The sequence below is a fragment of the Bidens hawaiensis genome, unplaced genomic scaffold (assembly GCF_021521415.1).
Source record: "Bidens hawaiensis isolate Kalapana, Puna unplaced genomic scaffold, B.hawaiensis_p1.1 tig00014140_1, whole genome shotgun sequence".
Taxonomy (NCBI): Eukaryota; Viridiplantae; Streptophyta; class Magnoliopsida; order Asterales; family Asteraceae; genus Bidens; species Bidens hawaiensis.
In genome coordinates, this window is record NW_027492217.1 from 411,379 (window position 1) to 430,767 (window position 19,389).

The window sequence follows — 19,389 nt, forward strand, 5'->3', positions numbered from 1 at the left end:
CCCAGCTGGGGTTCTATACGCACTCGCCTGCCTAGCTTTTATTTCGCCACGAGGTGCGCGAGCGTCCCATCTCTGACGAATGTTTCGACCATGTCTTTTACGTCTATGCATTCTTCGGTGTTGTGGCCTTTTGTTCTGTGATAGTCACAGTACTTGCTCCGATCAGCATCGTGACGATGCCGGATTACTGGAGGCTTTGGCCATGGGAGCTCCTCAGTAGCAAATATGTCAGTGACGCTTTTGGTAAGTGGCGTCCACCTGGAGTTCCGGTGCGGCTTTACATTATCCCTTTCACCCAATCGGTGCTGTAAGCCGGATGAGGTGTCAAAGTTTACCCTTGACTGCCAAATGCCTTGCTTCCGTTTTTTGTTCAAACGGGCGGTGAGGACGTTGTCCTCTCTCGTCCTCTGGGTGTAAAGGTTTGTGTTCTGCGGAAGGTCTCTACCCAGTTGCTTCTCCGTTTCCGCATAGCGTTTGGCTGCTGTCATGATGCCATCCCATGTGGATGGCATTCCATCTTTACCCGTTAGGGTGCGGATAAGCTCTGGGTCTTGCGCGCCCTGGATGAAGGCTGCGCGAACAAGATCCTCGCTGATATTGCCCAAACTTAACTTCTTTGAGTTGAAGCGAGTGATGAAGTTTGGCAGAGATTCATCTTCTTCCCGTGTGCATTTGAGGATTGTCCATTGCTCCTCGGTATACTTTCGCTGCTGGCTGAAGTGTTGGCTAAACTTCTGCTGGAAGTCTGCCCAGTCGTAAATGTGGTTAACCGGTAAACGATCGAACCAAGCCCTAGCAGCCCCCACCAGCGTCATTTGGAACATGTAACACCACGTGGGTTCCGTCCAATTGCTAACGGTTGCCCCCGCTATGAACCTGTTCAAATGATCGTCTGGATCAGATATGCCGTCATATGTGCCTATGTTAGGCATTTGTTTAGCACTTTTCGGGGCGATTGCTTCAGCAATGTCCCTTGCAAATTTGGACGTTCCTGCATTTGTAACGTTTGGTCTGAACGTTTTAGAGAAGTCTCGTGGACTTCCATCTATGCTTTTTGGTTTGAAGGCTTGTCCAAAATGCCTTTTCGGTTGGGTTTCCGTTTCTTTACGCTTCCCTTTTGCCTTATGACGAGGGTTCGCGTCGGAGTCGGATTCCTCCGAGTCATCCTCCCAGTATTCGAATTCGTCGGCCTGTTGCACGGAACGCAAGCGTTCGTTCAACTCAGCCTGGAATTCCTTTTGTCGTGCCTCCGCCCATGCCTTGACTTCGTCGAGAGTCTGGCGGGGGAGTCTTCGTTTTTCAAACTGGGTATCGGTGGATCCCAGTAGGCGGTCATTTACTGCACTTGCCCCTGCTTTAGTAAGTGGGGTAGTGTTCGTAAAATTTACTTCACTTGCTCCGGCTTCGGTAGCCGGAGTAGTGTTTGTAAAAACTGTGTTGCCGGTATTCCCCCCAATAGCTGGGGTTGTGGTTACCGGAATTTCTCTAACCATCTTTTGTATAAAGTTTTGAAAACTGGAGAAAATTGTAGTTCTAGCTTTATGCACGGATGGCGCCAATGAAGAAACACTAACCGGACCCCGGGGCAGGTTACTAGTAACCTGGGGGTTGGAGAGATGTTTCCCACGAGGGGTTAGACCCTTGGAAGATGGTTCTTCTGATAACCTGCAAAACAGACACCGTGAGCTCGTCACTGAGAAGGGGGGGGGTTCCTCCTTGTGACCACCCTCCGGCGTGAGAATCAGACTAGATTGCTCTTTAAATATAAAAGTATATTAAGAGATTGCTAGAGCAGATATCAGGTATAATATGATGATAATGTAGTAAGATATGATAAGATAAGATGATCATACCATTTGTGGTATTTATAGCCGAAGGTAGGTTTCCAAGGGGTTTAGCCGGCCCAACACGCTACCAACTGTAACCTATGCACGTGCCCTGCCTGTGAGTGGTGGATAGGTAGCGGCTGACACAGAGCAGGCGTGTCGTGCACTCTTCCTCTTCTGCCAACTACAGGCTAGGCACGTGGTATGGCAGGAGTTGGTGGGTAGGCGGCGGCTATTGGTCACAGTGCTGTGGCGTGCTGTCTGCCATGCTGCTGTCAGTGAGCTGTCGCATCTCTGATCAGATCTTTTGTCCATACCTCGTCAGGTACAGTAAAAGATCCTTCAGTATACGGACTGGCTTATTTGGGCGGGAGTATTCCCCCTCCCGCCTCTGTGCGGGATTGCTCCCGGCTTGGCTCATTCCTTCAGGTGACACTGAACGATTGAGAGCTAAGTGCCTTGTGCGTGTAGCCATGCTGCGCGGGTGGCCTTCCCTCATGGCTTGTATCCGAGGCTGCGGGAACAGGCGGAGTCCTTCACCATGGTAGGCATTTCCTGCGGGACCAGCTTGCATACTGCGCGTAAGGACGTCACTTCTTTGAGCATGGTTGGTCCTGCGGATCCAGTTGGTCTCTGCGCAGACGTCCCTGTTTAAGGTGAGTCTTGCGGGTCCAACTGGGCTCTGCTGGGACCTACCTCTTCAGAAATGTATTGTCCAAATGGTTTGATTCGCTTCAAAAGTGTTTTGGGCGTACAATACTTGTGTCTTCTATATTACAAGTTCGATAGATATGAGATATGTATTGTATAAGACATGTATGTTTTCTATATTACAAGTGTTTTGGGTAAAGCATCGTTTCACCAACATCTTGCTAGTCACTAACAGGTTGCAATCAAACGCGAGTGGTTCAATTACTCATGAGCCTACTATTTACAGAGCTCTTATCTTGGTAACTTATGCAATCGCAAATGACGCTAGCTGGGGCAGTTGCTTGATGATCGCAAACCTACCATGAGGCCAATTGTAGTTTGCGTCTGATCCACTCTTTGTTTGTACAAAATTTCTTTGATTGTATATAGAAACAACAAATGCTTTGTTTGGTTTTGCTACTTTGATGGTTGTGTATAGAAATGCAACATATCACATAAAATATTTCTCATTTTTATATATTATTAAATTGTGTAATTTTTTAATTATCTTAGTTTTAGATTTTAGGTATTTACAAGGAGTAATAAGATAGATATATTACCCATACTTTATATATAAATATTTTATAACTATTCAACTTCTCGTGTACGTGATGTCTTAAATTAGTAAATCACCTGTCATCTTTTATGTTGTGGAAAGGGTCGTGGTTGTCATGCCATGTAGGACAAAGGGCGTGGAAGATTGCCCCCAAGACGTGAAAGGGGCGTGGCTGGCTTAAATATGGTGCTGGTTGTCGGCGTGAGGACTCAAAAGTTTTTTTTTTATTTATTGTCTTAACTATTTAATAATATACCAACTAATCATTTAGCTTTATCTCACCATTTCTTGTTCTTTTAAAAAAAAATTATTACATACATCACTACGTGTCACGTTACCATAAAACATGTCTTGTGAGTGAACTATTGCCTTATGACGCTTACGTGGCGTGCCTTTCACTAACCATAACACATAACTATAATTAAATTCATAAAACATGTGTCATGATCTTATAATTTCTAAAGTAATTTTCTTAAGACTTACTAACGTAATTTTCTTAGTCTCACAGACGTCTCCTCTCCTCTCCTCCACGTTGAAGTTGGCCAACTTATTCATTCTATTTTCTATAGATTCTGACATATACTCCCCCGTCTCACAATCCTCACAGATGGTGTATGTGCTTAGGACGGCCCTCCAAATATCTGGATAACTGTCATATATTCCATCGCATTGGAGATGCGCGTTCTCATGGTAGCGTTTTGCAATCACTCCCCAACTCCAACAGAGTTTAAAGCAAATAAAGTTTCCTACATTCTACAATCTTTTCTCTTTGTCTGTTTGTCAGTCTCCTTCATAAATTTTAACAGTTCAACTGTTCAATATAACCACTCAAGAATCCTATATATACTTATCTTACGCAAAATTCATGCAATCTTTATTTGGCACCAATGAAATATTAATGAACCGAGCTCAAGAAAGGGGCTGATTTCATGCCAAAACTAAATATTGGGTTTGAAATATTGGAAGGAAATGATGTGAAAATATTTGCATAATCCCTAAACTCAATATTAAGCCTACCAAAACAGGTGGGTCGGGTTGGGTAACGGTTCTAACTAAAACGGGTTCACTTTGAAATGGCTAGTCTTAGAAAACAAAAGGTAGAGCCAAAACTACCCTAGTATAATTTTAGAGATATTCAAATGAACCAATGCACACCATTTTACCCAAATCAACCCATTCGTTGATGGATGGGTCATAATAGCCCTGTACTCAATATGAACATATGAACACAGTTGTCTGCTAGCTGTTTTTTTGCCTGCTTGTCTATATAAATGGAGTTGCTATGGGTGGGTCTTAAAAGAATAAATGTTCATCATTCAAAAATGAAATTTTCACCTGTATTCATGTGCTAATTGTTATAAGAAACAAAAAAAGCTCATGAAGATGTGTTTTCTACATTAAATGAATTTGCTAGATGAAAGATGCTGAAATTATGATCCATGTGCATTAGGAAGATCAATTATGTCATAGCGACTTGTACTTCCATCATTAAAAGTTGTACATTGCTCCTATACAATGCCATAACCTATTTTTACTTTTACCATTGGCCACATTGATGAGTCAAAGATGCTTCATTGGTGGTCAACATGCCATTTTGGTGTGTAGTCTTGCATGCATTTATGAGTAAGTTTGCATCATTCAAGACATACCTATAGATTTTGATATGGTGGGGGACCAATTCTTATTAAAACCACTCTACATGCAAAAACAACAAACATTGCTACCAATATTTTCCAATGCGTAATCTTTTTCAAACATAATTTAGCAAAATATGATATTTTGTAAGTTTAGAAGGGCCCGGGGATACATGAAACCGCTCCCAAAGATTTGAGGAAATTTCATATATCCCCTCTTAGGCTCTGAACACGAAAAAACCGTATTTTCCCGAACACGGAGTTCCAATTCATAGTGTATAATACTATTCAGACATAATTTAAGGAAATATGATACTTTGAAAGTTCAAAACAGGATAATCATAATGTCAAAAATGTGATCCAATAAGAAATGTCGAATGTCCAACCATAAGTAAATCTAAATCACTAGTTACAATTTGGTTTTCAAGTATCAAATTCCCTTTAATATTCTTTGTCTACTCTAAACTGTATCTTATATGCATTCAATAACATATTTGATTATAATCTTTCTTACCAGCAGATCAAAATATGTTATTCAAAAAGATTCATAACCCATGAAAGAAGTGTATTCCTTGTATCAAAACTCAACACAGATGGGCTAAAACTAACAAGATGCACAAAACCTATGAAGAACATATGATCAATAACCGTAGAATATGAACACGAGCGTTAGTTAAGACATAATAAGGAAACAGAATCAGGTACCTAAAAAACCTGAAAACCAGAAGAATATAATCATCAAGCATCAAATTCGGTTTCAAAATTCGGCATTGTTCTTGTACCCAACGCAAATGGTGCTCTCATACTCCCAATTCTTGTCATCCTCAATGCTTCACCAGCATCCGCAGCCCGTTCTAACTCACGCATTCGTTTTCTCTTCTTATACCGCAATGCCCATAATATCAACAATGCTAACAACACCAACAACGCAGTTCCACCCGTTGCTGCCCCAATAATGCCCCAAACCCTAGCTTCATTGTTCTTTCTACTGTTATGTGTATGTTCAGAAGGTGCAGGTTCAGGTGGTGCAGGCGGTACTGGAACAGGTGCAATAGCTAATTCAGCTACTATGGAGAAATGACCCTGTTCAGTTGTTGAACACACATTGCCAGATAACAAATTTGTGAAGTTAACCTGACCATGAAGATCAAACCAAGCACACTTAGCAACTGAGCCGAACGGTATAGGACTAATCCTTCCAAACTTGACTGTAATGGCATCCTCAGAAGCCCAAAAATCAAGTTCTGGTAGATTAGAAGCCGATAAATCCGAGCCATTATAAGCAAGAAGACCTAATACCGGAGCTAGATAAATGTAACCAGGTAAAGAGTAATAAGTTGTGGACCAATTTCCTAAATTCTGATACACCAGAACAAGTCTCTCAACATACGGCTGCTCTCTTAATCCAACCGGAATTACAAATTCCCTAAACGTTTCAACGCCTCTCCGATACAAACTACCGCTTCTGAGCCTCATCGCCGATATCTCAATACCGGTCAAATACGATGGAACAGTACCGTCAAAGGGAACACCAGTTCGCGGATGAACGAATGCGCGATACGCATAGTCCTGTAAGATTGCATCCAGAGCCCTTGCAGGCTTTGGTAGAGGATTAGATAGTTGTGACTCAACAAGTGGCCACCAGAAGATGCACATTAGCAGACTTGGAAATTGAAGCCTCATATGCATCAAATTGTTGATAATCAGATCAATGAACAACAATTACCCGCCACAAACCTAATTCTGCCGATTATATGCTCAAACAAACCCTAGGTTTCAATGATTCATCAACAATACTCAGTTCATCAATCGAAAACAGTAACAGTTGGCTTTATTTACGTCACAATGCTCATTCACACCATTTTAATGGCTCAATAAAACGCAATCGTACGGGTTATAACTTCAAAACCCAAAGCAAATGCATCTGCGTATGAATTGCATAATCTGGAGGCAAAAACCGTAACTACCGTATGAAATTGTATAAACTTACCAGCTCCGGAGATCATGAAGCCCTAACTGAATATATTTCTAGTTTCAATTAGCACACACTTATGATATGAATGATATCTGACGATATATACTAATTAACGAGTTGAAACGATTGGTGAATGAAGATTAATGAAGAACGTGAAGAAGTGTTGGAATCAGATGATCGTCCGATTATTATTAGTGATTAAAGGAACGAGAAAATGTGAGCTTCGTGAAACATTGATGAAGAAGATACTGTGGGGAGAGAGAGAGAGCTGTAGATTAGATACAGAGGCATGTATGTAAGTATGGAAGGTTGTAGTGTAACAGCTGCAAGAATTATGAGAGGAAGTTGACGGAAATGCCCTCGTCTTTTTTCAATAGACGGACGACTTAAGTCAAACCATTTATTTCTTTCATCCGTTTTCTTTCCTTTATTTACCTTGATATTTAATATTATTAAATCTCAATTTATTTAGGGCTGTTCTAGGACACCCCACACCCCTCTATATGTCTCGTTTAATCCTATACGAGGGCCCATACGCCCGCCCCGTATAGAGCTCTTGTTGGACTCGGTCTGCCCAAGACACATATCATTATTGATGTGGCTAGTACGTTATGATCCAAGTCGGGTCATACCCAATAACAAGCTAGACAAACACCAATAATATTTGTTTATATATGATATGATCATAACAAATAAATATTAACACTTGAGTTATTGTTTCTAAATACATTATACTTGTGAAATAAATAAATCATATGGATGATTTATACTTTGAGAGAGAGCATTCCATAGTGTTATTTAAGATGGTTAAATAACAATATGTGAATATTTGTTACCAAGCATGTTACCTATATTGTGTTATATTTATTTTGGGAAATAACACAATGTGAGTTTTATGATATAAAACTTATTTAAAGACAAAAATATATATATAATTTGAAATGGGTGAGAGGGTGGCCGCCCCCTACTCTCTTACACCTTTTATTTTATATTATTATGTTTTCTTTAGTGGAGACATGCATTGGATGTGAGTGGGTGCCATGGGTGGTGCTTCCATTAACTCCCTAACTCTCTTTCATTCATTCATACAATTTTTGCAAGTAACAAAACATTCCTCTCTTCCTTTTCTCTCCCATTTTCGGCCACAAGGAAGAACATCAAGGAGGAATTGGTTTTTCAAGTGAATCCTAGCTAAACAAAGGTGTATTGTCGGAGGCTTGGGGTATGCTAGCTTGAGGAGCTTCCATATTCAAGTTCTTGCCTTTCAATCACTCTTTCTTCACCCGGTTTTTGGTTTACTTGAAAGGTAGTTTAACATGCATGAACTTATAGTGACATGCATGTGTTTGATAGTATGTATTTCGTATATGGATCCGGGTTTGGGTTTTGCATGTATAAAATTGGTTTTATACACTATAAATTAACAAGATTTAAAACATTTATCTGCTGCGTTTTTGGTAAAAGTAAGGTTTTATCACTTTGATAATCTTGTTAAAACCCAACAATGGCATCAAGAGCCGCTTATACGGATGCATGCTTCATTAAACCCGAAAATTTTCGGGTTTATGGTGGGGTTTTACCATTTGGCGAAAATTTTAGGGGTTTTGGTTACCCCTGGTTTTTCAAGGTTATGCTTTACATGCATGTGGTAATCTTGAAAAACTAAGTCATTTGGATAATTGATTGTGTTGTTTGGACAAAAACCCGAAACTTTCGCTTTGGTTGTTTTTTGGGCCGAAAGTTTGAGGGAAAAAGGGGAACTATATTGGTCTTGTATTATTGCACATTTGGATGTGTATTGGATGTTCATAACCTAGCCATGGCCTTGTGTTTGGTTGAATGATTGTGTTGATGTGTTTGTTTATTCAAGTGGTTGTTTGTTCATTCGATATGGTTGTAATATTTATTTGGGTTTGTAATCCATTTATTCATTCATTTGGTTTGTAATAATAAGTAGATTAGATGCATTTTTTTTACTAGAAAAATGTATTAGGACATATTTTGTAAAAGAAGATGCAAGGATAGAAGCCCAAATAAAATGGAGACCACAAAACGAGGGTGAACACTTGGAGCATTTGGATGCGGGATCAAGTGGGAGTTCACCGACACAAGATTATGTCCTTTCGGGTCCCTTAAGAAAGACCCTTTTGACACACTCGTCTTCGGTCAACAAGTGTAGTCAACATTAGGAGGCTATGGTTATGAACTTGTGGTTGTATGTTTTATGCTTGCATGGTTGATTTTCTTTTGTTTGTGTTATTGCAATATGGTTTGCTAACTACTTAAAATCAACAACTAGCATAAAATTGGTTCCTTAGAAATCGTTAGGTAATAAAAATTGTTTTATTAAAGTATACTGATTTCATAATAAAATGGGTTTTATTAATAGGAATTTTGAAAATGGGTTTTTCAACTTAATATCATACATTTGAATGCATGCAAATGAAAGGTACATAAAAGCTTTTTCAATCTAGAATTTAGAAAACTAAAATCCCTTTTATAAAATAAGTCGAACACCATCTTTTTATACAACACTTGAATCACTTGGGAACTCGATATGGGATAAAGGTCACCTAACCATGTTGGAGGAAACTTGGGAGTTTGAGGTGGGTTTACCATATAAGTGGGATAAATGTCACCTAACCACTTGTATATGTAAACTCACACGTGTGTATAAGTAGGACGACTTAAATTGGAAACCATGTGAATAGGGTCACTGAAGCATGGTATACAATGGTGTTGATGGGATTAAACATGCCAACTAAACATAAGATGTTTAACCGATCCCATAAAACTAGAAGTTGCAAAGGGTTGCAATTGTCAAACGTTAACTACCTTGTTAATTTAAATAGTAGGATAAAGGTCACCTAACTACTATTTGAATGTAACGTTGGGTTCTAGATTTTAATCATTAATTGTCTAGGAGACATAAAGGGTATTAACGATTAAAATTAATTATTGATATCGAAAATACTAAAATTGAGCTTTGTTATATTTGTAGATGGCCACAATCAATAATCCACCTAACGTTATTATTCCACCTGTTAACAACCTATCACTAAGATCTATTCTCGATAAGGATCGTCTAAACTATACCAACTTTATTGATTGGTATCGAAACTTGAGAATCGTTCTCAAGCAAGAAAAGAAATATTACGTGATAGACGAGCCTATTCCCGAAGAACCTAGCATTGACGATGCCGATAACTATAACAATTGGGTAAAGCACAATGAGGATTCCGTGCAAGTTTCTTGCCTCTTGTTGGGAAATATGATTCCCGAAATTCAAAAGGATTTTGAACTTCATGGGGCATACGACATGATCACCCAACTTAAGGAAATGTTCCTTACACAAGCTAGGGTGGAACGCTTCGAAACGGTTCGAGCGCTTCATGCATGTCGTATGGAAGAAACCCAATCCGTTTCCTTCTATGTGCTTAAGATGAAAAGCCACATTGATCGTCTCGAGCACCTTAATTGCCGCGTCTCAAACGAGTTAGCCACGGATTTGATCCTAAATGGGCTAACCAAGAAATTTGAGACTTTTGTTATGAATTATAACATGAATGGGTGGGACAAAAGCATCGGTGAGCTTCATGCAATGCTCAAGACGGCCGAGACGGGAATGGGTAAAAAGGTTTTACCCGTTCTCATGATCAATGAGGGAAGCAATAGGAAGAGGCATCACCCGGAACCTAAGGCAAAGGTTGCCAAAGGTAAGGGACAAGTCATGGCTAAGTTCAAGGGAAAGGCGAAAGCGAGACCACCCAAACCAAAAGAAAAGAAGCCAAAGGTTTGCGCGGAGGATCCGTGTTTTGGATGTGGGGAGATAGGGCATTGGATGAGGAATTGTCCAACCTATCTAAAAGAGTTGAAAGCTAAGAGGGATGCGGGGCAAACCTCGGGTACAACTTTCATGATTCATGTTGATCTTAATATTATTTCCTCTAACACATGGGTATTGGATACCGGATGTGGAACTCATATTTGCAATTTGTTGCAGGGGTTCAAAGGAAATGAAGGATTCAAGAAGGGAGATATTAGTCTCTTCATGGGCAACAGAGCAAAAGTTGTTGTCGAAGCCCGAGAGGACTACATTTTGAAGCTTCCAAATGGTTTGGAAGTTATTTTAAATAATGTTTTGTATGCTCCTAGTTTGACTAGGAATATTATCTCCGTTTCCTTGTTAAGACAATATGGTTATGATTTTAAGTTTATGGATGATTGTATTTATGTTTTTATAAATGATGTATTTTATTTTAAAGCAATGTCATCTAATGGCATTTATGAATTAGTTCATGATAACACATCTTATGATAACATGTTGTACCAATCAAGCACCAAAAGACTCAAAATGGATTTGAGTAAGACTTATCTTTGGCATTGTCGTCTTGGTCACATAAACAAAGATCGCATACATACACTTCAAAAGAATGGTCTTTTGGAATCAAGCGATGATTCATTCGATAAATGCGAGTCTTGTATGTTAGGAAAGATGACCGAGGACCCCTTTAGTGGAACAAACCAAAGGGCAAAAGACTTATTAGGTATCATACATTCGGATGTATGTGGTCCTTTTAAGGCAATGACAAGGAATGGTGAAAGATACTTCATTACCTTTATTGACGACTATAGTTGTTATGGGTATGTGTACTTGTTAAGACACAAAGATGAAGCTTTTGAAATATTCAAAATCTTCCAAAATGAAGTACAAAATCAACTCGATAAAACCATCAAAGTACTTCGTTCGGATAGAGGAGGTGAATACCTAAGTGATGCTTTCCAAGATCATCTTAGAAGTTGTGGGATTATCTCACAACTTACTCCACCGGGAACACCACAACATAATGGTGTGTCCGAGAGGAGAAATCGAACTCTATTAGATATGGTTCGATCTATGATGGCTAGAAGCACATTGCCTCTATCATTTTGGGGTTTCACTTTGCTCTCCGTGGCCCGTATTCTAAATATGGCCCGAACCAAAAAAGTGGACAATACACCTTTTGAAATATAGAATGGAAGGGCTCCATCATTAACATGTTTAAAGGTATGGGGTTGTGAGGCTTATGTCAAGAACAACACCCAAAACAAACTTGAAAGTCGGTCCACTAGGTGTATCTTTGTAGGATATCCCAAGGACTCCATGGGATATATTTCTACAACCCAACCGAGCAAAAAGTGTTCGTTGCTCGAAAGGCCGAGTTCTTGGAAACTAAGTTCCTTATGGAAGGTACTAGTAGAACAGTGGAACTCGAGGAGGATCGAGAACCACAAGCCGATAAACGTTTGGTTGACACTAGCAATCAACAAGAGGTTGTTGAGAATGATGAAATGGTTGATCAAAACACACTAAACGTTCGCAAATCCGGTAGAATTAGACATCCACCCGAAAGATATGGATTTTTTATGGATGGATGCTATGTGGTAGATTCGGATGAACCCACCACATACCGTGATGCAATGTCACAATCCGATTGTGACAAATGGCTTGAAGCCATGAACGTAGAGATGCAATCCATGCATGACAACCAAGTATGGGATTTGGTTGTACCACCTCTTAATTCCAAACTGGTTGGAAGTAAGTGGGTTTTCAAAAAGAAAACCGATATGCATGGAAACTTGGATACTTATAAAGCTAGACTTGTAGCAAAAGGTTTCACTCAAACTCAAGGGGTTGACTATGATGAAACTTTTTCTCCCGTAGCAATGCTAAAGTCTATTAGGATATTGTTTGCCATAGCCGCACATTATGACTATGAGATATGGCAGATGGATGTCAAAACTGCTTTTCTAAATGGGCATCTTGAGGAAGATGTCTATATGGTTCAACCCAAAGGTTTTGTCGATCCACAACATCCTAACAAAGTATGCAAGTTAAAGAAATCAATCTATGGATTGAAACAAGCATCTAGAAGTTGGAATCACCGTTTGGATGAAGAAGTTAAGAAATTTGGATTCATCAAAAATGGTGATGAAGCTTGTGTGTATAAGAAAGCTAGTGGGAGCATCATTGCCTTCTTAGTATTGTATGTTGATGACATACTACTATTTGGGAATGACATTCCAACCATGGAAGGTGTAAAAGCATGGCTTGGAAGTTGTTTTTCCATCAAAGATCTTGGTGAAGCCGCCTATATTTTGGGAATAAAGATCTATAGGGATAGATCAAGGCGGTTGATAGGTTTAAACCAAAGTGCATACATTGACAAAATCCTGAAAAGGTTCAAGATGGAGAACTCTAAGAGAGGTTTGGTACCTATTCAAAGAGGAACGATATTGAGTGTGTCTCAATGTCCAAGCTCAAAGGAAGAGCAAGATAAAATGAATGGGATCCCATACGCATCGGCTATTGGATCCATCATGTCTGCAATGGTATGCACTAGACCGGATGTGTCATGCGCTTTAAGCAAGACAAGTAGATTCCAACATAATCCGGGAAGTAGTCATTGGATGGCGGTCAAGAGTATATTGAAATACCTTAGAAGGACTAAGGATATGTTTCTAATATACGGTTCGGTGAGGAGGAACTCGTCGTAAAGGGTTACACAGATGCGAGTTTCCAAACCGATCGAGATGATTCTCGATCACAACCGGGATATGTTTTCGTTATGAATGGTGGAGCAGTCTCTTGGAAGAGCTCGAAACAAGATGTGGTAGCTTTGTCCACCACAGAATCGGAATACATCGCCACCTCATTGGCAGCTCAAGAAGCTGCGTGGATTAGGAAATTCATTGCCGACCTAAGGTGGTCTGTACCATTCAGGACCCTCTAGAAATCTTTTGTGACAACGAGGGTGCGATTGCTCAAATCAAGGAACCTCGTGCTCATCAAAAGACGAGGCACATTGAGCGGAGGTTCAACTACATAAGGGATGAAGTTGAGAAAGGAAAGATATGTATTCGCAAAGTTCACACCGATCAAAACATTGCGGATCCACTCACGAATCTCCTTGAAAGGCCAAAGCATGAAGGTCACACTTGTGCCTTAGGACTTCGATATTCTAGTGATTGGATATGATCTAATTTTGTATTTGGATATCAGAACAATTGTTATTTTCACTCATTCATATGATTGTGGTTTATCATTATGACATTTTGAGTTACGTTCCATTTTAGTATGTTTAAATCCATGAATAAGTTAATTATTCTAAATGTCCGTAGTCGCTCATAATTGTGGGAACAAGTATGAAGGTAAGACTATTATGAACTTAGATTGGTAGATATTCATAAGGTATGAATATTGAGCAAAAGGTTGCTGCCAAGGTTTATAGATATTTATGGGATATAGATATTGGACTGACCCGCTCTCAAATGTTACTATATGGAATCATTCTGATTGATCATAAGTAAATTTGAGTAAAAGGCGAATATCATAGTATCCTCCGACCTGAGATACATATTGGGTCTTGATATTCACCAACTATTATACTTTGACTTAGTTCTTCGCTGCTCTGAAACATGACAGTACATACTTAAGATCAGGTATAGTACAAGGTGATTGTGAGAGACGTATGTAGTCAAGAAAGGATTTGTCCCTCTTATTCGTTGAGAGTAAGATGTCTAAGGCCTGCTAAGTTAAATCAACAGAGAATGATCACTCTGTGTCTCTGGATTTGACATGACATCCGTGGCAAAAGGATAAATGATAGATTCACCTAAATCATTTCAAGTAAGGGACTTGAAGGGGATGATGTTATTGAATGGCACTTCGTCATGCGTATTAGGGGTAGTAAACCGTAGTTAGGCGGTATTTGCTACTTGCATCAATCTTCTATGTATCTTGTGCAAGTGGGAGATTGTTGGACTCGGTCTGCCCAAGACACATATCATTATTGATGTGGCTAGTACGTTATGATCCAAGTCGGGTCATACCCAATAACAAGCTAGACAAACACCTATAATATTTGTTTATATATGATATGATCATAACAAACAAATATTAACACTTGAGTTATTTGGAAAGGGGTTTCTAAATACATTGTACTTGTGAAATAAATAAATTATATGGATGATTTATACTTTGAGAGAGAGCATTCCATAGTGTTATTTAAGATGGTTAAATAACAATATGTGAATAATTGTTACCAAACATGTTACCTATATTGTGTTATATTTATTTTGGGAAATAACACAATGTGAGTTTTATGATATAAAACTTATTTAAAGACAAAAATATATATATAATTTGAAATGGGTGAGAGGGTGGCCGCCCCCTACTCTCTTACACCTTTTATTTTATATTATTATGTTTTCTTTAGTGGAGACATGCATTGGATGTGAGTGGGTGCCATGGGTGGTGCTTCCATTAACTCCCTAACTCTCTTTCATTCATTCATACAATTTTTGCAAGTAACAAAACATTCCTCTCTTCCTTTTCTCTCCCATTTTCGGCCACAAGGAAGAACATCAAGGAGGAGTTGGTTTTTCAAGTGAATCCTAGCTAAACAAAGGTGTATTGTCGGAGGCTTGGGGTATGCTAGCTTGAGGAGCTTCCATATTCAAGTTCTTGCCTTTCAATCACTCTTTCTTCACCCGATTTTTGGTTTACTTGAAAGGTAGTTTAACATGCATGAACTTATAGTGACATGCATGTGTTTGATAGTATGTATTTCGTATATGGATCCGGGTTTGGGTTTTGCATGTATAAAATTGGTTTTATACACTATAAACTAACAAGATTTAAAACATTTATCCGCTGCGTTTTTGGTAAAAGTAAGGTTTTATCACTTTGATAATCTTGTTAAAACCCAACAGCTCTAAGCGAGACTATATGGGGGCATATAGCCCTATACGAGGCGTATAGAGGGTGTCCCTAAGGATCCTTTATTTATTAAGATTTTAAAAAGCGATATATGAAAAAGATAATAGTAACTATACGCTAAAACTCTGACTATGCAATTGTTTTGTTTGTGCCAGCTCTTGTTATCTTCTTGTTAGGAAGGGTGTTTGACGGTTTTAATGGAAGCTTGCAGTTCAAAAATTAAAAATAACAATACACTAAGAGCATCTCCGATTGTGTTGATATTGTCGCAGTTTGGATTGCAAACGAAACCCATGAACAAATGTCCGCCACTATGTGTTGTTGATGCTCTAATACATGGAGTTGTTTTAAACATTAGTTTTTGAGTTTGACTCAATCAATCTAACAATTGAACCACCAGTGTAGCGTGCGTTCAATAGCATGTCCAATTTTGATAAATAGCTATACCATGGGATTATAATAGCTAAATCATCAAAAGTGTAAGTCACAATTATGTCTAAGGTGATAAAATTAGCATATATGATAGATTTGCTTGCATATAATATTTAAAATAATTTGCTATTAGCATGCCGTGTTGTGTATTTAACTTTTATTTGATGGAAATGTCTTATGACTTACAATAAAATGCCATCTAATTTCAAAAAATATAAGAACCACGTTAACAACAACCAATATTACTAGTTTATCAAAATATAAAAAAGTAAAAGTATGTTTAAAAAATTGATTTTTTAATAATTAAATTAGTCGAAAATAACCAGTTAAAAGACCAAGAATTCTATTTTCTGTTCATGATTGAGTTTACCAACCCGAACAGGAAATCGGGAAATTACTTATCCTCTAAATGAAGTTATAAATAACTAGTAACTCATCAGAGGTTACAATTCCTACTTATAAAAGGCATCAAATCAACACTAGAAAAATGTATGTTCAAAACAAACAAAATTCTTCAAATCATCTAAAACTTTTATATATCAATATATATGTTCAACAAGGTCTAAATGTCTTACATGTAGATTCTTGAAAAAGGTTCGTGTTTAGGGTTGACCCTTTCCAAATCCTGTTAAGTTACTAGTTGACTCGAGGATTCTAAGCCAGACTGGGCTGAGGTAACGGGTTTCTCCACCGAATCTTGGAATGTTTCTTTGATAGCCTCATAAAAATACACCATATCTTGCATTTTCATTAGTTGGAATTCAACTATATCTCTCAAAAACCTATTCTCACGTGCATATACCGAATTCTCATGTGCTAAACGCCCTTTCTCCACCAATAGCGTCTCTAACTGAACCCGTATCTGATCACATTTTCACAGATTGATCAAACCATTAAGTCAAGCAATAACAAAGTTACTAAACAACCTTTTGTTTAAACCGTACCATGTCATCATCTGCATGATGGTCAACCTTTTGTTGACCCTCTTGAAGCAATTTGTTTTCTTCTTCTAGTTGACAGCATCTTTCTTTTACAAATGCTAGTTCTGCAGCTGCGGTTTTTAGCTTTCGAATAAGTTGTTTTACCTTAGCAGCTTTTGCAAGTGCCACCTGTCACTCATAAGTCATGAGCCAAGCAATATCAATGAGTGTACAAACATGAATGCATTGGCTATGTTGTTAACAATATATAGTGAACTTATAATAGAACAATTTCACATCCCTAATTAGCTAGAAATAAATAATTACACATTTGCAACCTTACGTCGCGAGAAGCCTGAATTTGAGTTTCTTGATTCTGATTCTGTTCAAAATCATCAAATGCTCTTCTGTTTTGCATATTATGAGTTTCTTTGATGTTATTTTGAGTTTTCTTCTCTGCCTAGAATAATTTGAAGATAGGATCAGAATATAAAATCTTGAACCATATTTCATCAATTCTGTATACTTTATGGTCTATATTATACAAATACAAATCATAAACATCAATCAACATTGTTTACCTCCAAATCATTCCCAGTAGCAACACCAATTTGATTCAGTGAAGACACAAGTTTATCCAATCCCATCCTTAATGATAGATTATCCATTTTCTTCAAACTCTTGTATGATTCAAATTGATGCTGGATTTGAATGCCAGTGAACTACAAAGGAATTTCATTTTCATAATGATAAATATCTAGAGTGTTGACCTTGTGTGTTTGTTGACTTTCATTTTTAGACTTTTAGCACAAAGCTCTTATTCAATATCTGATAACAAAATGCACAAGGAGCAAAATTCACCTGACTGCTCGTTGAAAACCTAACAGATTCCGGCTTCTTACTGCGATTAGTATTCGATTTGTGGCGAACTTCATCTTCGAGAATTGACTTACCTTTCCTCGCTAAAACGCCCCAAAATTCACCACGTTCGTTTGTAGCACAACTCTGTTCAATCATTAGGTCATCTCTTCGTTCAACACAATATATTCATCGAGATATTATTAATATTAATTATTATTATTATTATATTAAAAACTGAATAAACATTGAAATAATAATCAGAACAAAAGTGATCACGGTGTAACGGAAAACCTTGTATCGGTTTTTGGAAGATGAGTGAAATGCAGCGGCGGAGGATGTGGTGGCGTCATCGTCGTCCGGCTGACGGAGAATGATCTCTTCCTTACACGTTGAAGACCTAGAAAACGTCATATTAGGTTATACAGTTATTGAGGCGATGCAGAGATGTAGTAGGCCACCGGAATGAACCGGTGGTACCATCAGTCGGAGAATGAGAGACTCTTCAGATGACAAGAGCACACGATCCACGTGAGCAAACAATCTAATATTTATTTTGTTACAACTTATATTATTTCAATATTTATTATTAAATATTTAAATCACAAAAGTTTCCCTCCACTATTTTCGTGAGGTGGAGTGGACACCCACTTCCACCTACCCCGTACCAATAACCACGGGTGGTGTTTCTGTCTCTACCGTTTGACATCTTCCCGGTTGTTTCTATTTCTCTCCCTTTTCTTCGTTGTTTTCTTTCAAAATCGGTGTAGTTACTCCGAATTAGGGTGCTTTTTGTCATGTCCGAGGGACACATGGTGTTGTTTCTGGCGGTTTCAATACCTCATTAAGCCAACCCCGACTTGGTAAAACATGTTTTGTTTTAGTGCCAAAGTTGGTTTTCTAGATACGCAGATAGATGTTGGTTTCAAAAGAAGATTTGAACCTTCAAATAATACTTGAGAGTTGAGACTACTTTTAAATCGGCTCGAGTAATAGTAATACTATTTTTTTTCTTCTAATATTGGTTTAATTTTTAAACCAATATTAAAAGTCAATGCCTTGATATTTATCGCATCAAGCCATTAATATTAAAGTTTATCCAAGTTGTTTTTGATATAATGCAATTTAATCACGTCGTTGGATAACTTGAGAAAGCCGATTTAGCTCGTTTGATTTTCCAGATGATGTGAGCTCATATATTGCCTCACTTAAAAATTTTAACGTTATTTATTTATTTATTATTTAATTCAATGTTAGAAGTCAATGCCCCGACAATAGGTAACCCATCAATATTAAAATTTGCCCTAGTAGCTTTTGAGAAAATACACTAGGTATAGTTTTTCGTGTCGTCTTTGATTTTTGAATTGGCTTTCCCACTCGAACCCTAATGAATGTGGTTGGCTTGAAGCATTCACCACCGCCTCCTCAAAATCTCTCAGTTACTAGAATCAAAGCCCCTAACTCCCTCTTATTTTGTGATTTCTAAGCTCAATCCATTTCAACCTCTTGAATTTGTATTGATCCTTTTCTTTATAAACGAGTAGCTTGTGGAGTCACAAGAAGACTCTCAACTTGTAAGTTGTAACACAACCAAAGTCTTGCTCAATTTCAACTCGATAGGGATTTTGAGTCGAGCCAATTCCGCTAGCATATTTTTAAGCTTGAGCTAAACCCGACTTAACTCGAGCTTGTCGTAAATAAAGCATGCATTCCACTATTAAATATTCCAACATAAGT

The 19,389-nt window shown here is 38.2% G+C and overlaps 2 protein-coding genes across 2 annotated transcripts; both read right to left on the bottom strand.

Moving 5' to 3' along the window:
* Window positions 1-5,444: 5,444 nt before the first annotated feature.
* Window positions 5,445-6,362, bottom strand: LOC143545983 (uncharacterized). Its single transcript, XM_077037743.1, has one exon. The coding sequence runs from the start codon at window positions 6,360-6,362 to the stop codon at window positions 5,445-5,447; it is 918 nt and encodes a 305-aa protein (XP_076893858.1).
* A 10,047-nt stretch (window positions 6,363-16,409) lies between these two features.
* Window positions 16,410-18,451, bottom strand: LOC143545984 (uncharacterized). Its single transcript, XM_077037744.1, has 7 exons — window positions 18,321-18,451; window positions 17,947-18,052; window positions 17,656-17,799; window positions 17,376-17,516; window positions 17,138-17,254; window positions 16,819-16,983; window positions 16,410-16,736 (listed from the first exon to the last, which is right to left on the bottom strand). Exons 1-7 carry the CDS (start codon window positions 18,449-18,451, stop codon window positions 16,503-16,505), a joined length of 1,038 nt encoding a protein of 345 aa, XP_076893859.1. The 3' UTR covers window positions 16,410-16,502.
* Between the last annotated feature and the right edge of the window lie 938 nt (window positions 18,452-19,389).

Coding starts and splice junctions, on each gene's coding strand:
- LOC143545983 (XM_077037743.1), bottom strand. CDS start 6,362: ATGTGCATCTTCTGGTGGCCACTTGTTGAGTCACAACTATCTAATCCT.
- LOC143545984 (XM_077037744.1), bottom strand. CDS start 18,451: ATGACAAAAAGCACCCTAATTCGGAGTAACTACACCGATTTTGAAAGA. Junction 18,053..18,320: donor AACACCACCCGTGGTTATTG/GTACGGGGTAGG, acceptor GACGTTTTCTAG/GTCTTCAACGTGTAAGGAAG. Junction 17,517..17,655: donor GGTTTTCAACGAGCAGTCAG/GTGAATTTTGCT, acceptor ATTCCTTTGTAG/TTCACTGGCATTCAAATCCA.